This window comes from Chlorella variabilis, assembly GCF_000147415.1.
Source record: "Chlorella variabilis unplaced genomic scaffold CHLNCscaffold_340, whole genome shotgun sequence".
In the NCBI taxonomy this organism is placed as follows: domain Eukaryota; kingdom Viridiplantae; phylum Chlorophyta; class Trebouxiophyceae; order Chlorellales; family Chlorellaceae; genus Chlorella; species Chlorella variabilis.
Genome location: NW_005434850.1, coordinates 1 through 1,886, shown reverse-complemented (window position 1 = coordinate 1,886; position 1,886 = coordinate 1). Strand labels below are relative to the sequence as shown.

General features: G+C 67.8%; 1 protein-coding gene across 1 annotated transcript; it reads left to right on the top strand.

Annotated features, from left to right (window-relative positions):
- Positions 1-36: 36 nt before the first annotated feature.
- Positions 37-1,637, top strand: CHLNCDRAFT_55827 (hypothetical protein; the record flags this gene model as incomplete). Its single annotated transcript, XM_005842567.1, has 5 exons — positions 37-185; positions 479-544; positions 877-933; positions 1,227-1,277; positions 1,521-1,637. Coding segments are annotated over 5 exons (438 nt in total), but the record flags the coding sequence as incomplete, so codon positions are not given.
- Between the last annotated feature and the right edge of the window lie 249 nt (positions 1,638-1,886).

Sequence of the window (1,886 nt, the reverse complement as noted above, 5' to 3'; positions counted from 1 at the left end):
TTCCCCCCCCCCCCCACCACACACACACACACACAGAGACGGAGAAGGTGGAGGTTCAGGGTCTGGGCGGGCTGCACGTGGTGGGCACCGAGCGGCACGAGAGTCGCCGCATCGACAACCAGCTGCGCGGGCGGTCGGGGCGGCAGGGCGACGCCGGCTCCACGCGCTACTTCCTGTCTCTGGAGGTGTGTGTGTGTGTGCATGTGGAGGGGGTGCTTGGGGCGTGAGCTGGAGCGGGTTGTTGGGGCGGTGCGTCATGTGTGGAGACAGCGCGGTGCCTGCGTGGGCGGGATGGGGCGGGGCGCCCGGGCGTGCCGCGGTGCGAGCGTCACACACAGCCCCCACCTTGCCCACCCCGCCCGACGCGCAGCACGCGCAGCGGCCCTCTCTCCAGCCCTCCTCCCCACCCCCCTTCCTTGCCACCCACCCGCTCACCCCCACCCCCAACCTCCCTTTGCACCCGCCCCCCGTGCCACAGGACAATTTGTTCCGCATCTTTGGCGGCGACCGCATCAAGGGCCTCATGTCGGCCTTCCGGATCGAGGTGGGCTTCTGTTGCGGGGCTGCTGGGTGTGGCGTGCGTGCGTGCGTGTGTGTCTGGAGGGAGTGTTGTGTGTGGCTGTGTGGGGAGGCGTGTGTGGGCGCATGTGTTGCAGAGGCAGGCAGGTGGGCGGGCGGGCAGGCAGGCAGGGAAGGCGGGCCGCGGTGTGTGTTGGGTCCTGGGTGGCTTGTGCCACTGCTCCCAGCCACCGCCAGGCCACCCATGCCCCCACCATCAAGCGCCGTCCCGCCGCCCTCCCATATCCCCCCCCCGCGCCGCCACCGACCCTCTACACACATGCACGCGCGTTGTCTACGCCCTTCCTCTGCCCACAGGACCTTCCCATCGAGAGCCAGATGCTGACCAATGCTCTGGATGAGGCGCAGCGCAAGGTGTGGGGGGCTGTGTGGGTGTGGGGGGGTGTCTGTGTCTGTGTGTTGAGGGAGGGGGCGCAGCTGCGCTGGGTGAAAGCTTGGCGGAAGCCGGGGCCTCCCCGGCGGGGCGGCGGGCTGGGAGCTGGCTGGGCGGCAAGCGCCCGGCCCCCGTGGCGCAGCCATCGGATGGTCGGCGCAGCCGGGGCTCAGCCCCCGCCGGCGCACCCCTCACCCTCTTGCGTGCTGCGTGTCCTGCGCCCTCTGGTACCGCATATGTACCGCCCATACTGTACCGCCTCGCTGTACCGCAGGTGGAGTCCTACTTTTACGACATCCGCAAGCAGCTGTTCGAATACGACCAGGTGTGTGCTGGTGTGTGTGTGTGTGTGCCTGTGTGTGTTTGTGTTGGGGCGGGTGCGTTGGAAGGGGGAATGCCCCGATTCATCCATAAGCCGTGCTCCGCAAAAGGCGGCGCCGCCAACTCCTGCCCCCCACCATCCCCTCCCTTCACCCCCACACACACGCTGCTCCCCTGCCACCAGACACCTCTTACAAGTCCGCCTACTGCCTACTCCCTGCCCCCTCCCCCTCCTGCTTGCCTCCAGGTGCTCAACACGCAGCGCGACCGCGTGTATGCCGAGCGGCGGCGGGCGCTGGAGGCCGCCGACCTCACGCCTCTGATGAGCGAGTACGCCGAGAAGACGATCGACGACATTCTGGAGGTGTGTGCGTGTGGGTTGTGTGTGTGGGGTGGGGGGGGGAGGGGGATGGTGGGGGGCAGGAGTTGGCGGCGCCGCCTTTGGCGGAGCACGGCTTATGGATGAATCGGGGCATTCCCCCTTCCAACGCACCCGCCCCAACACAAACACACACAGGCACACACACACACACACTAGCACACACGTGGTCGTATTCGAACAGCTGCTTGCGGATGTCGTAAAAGTAGGACTCCACCTGCGGTACAGCGAGGC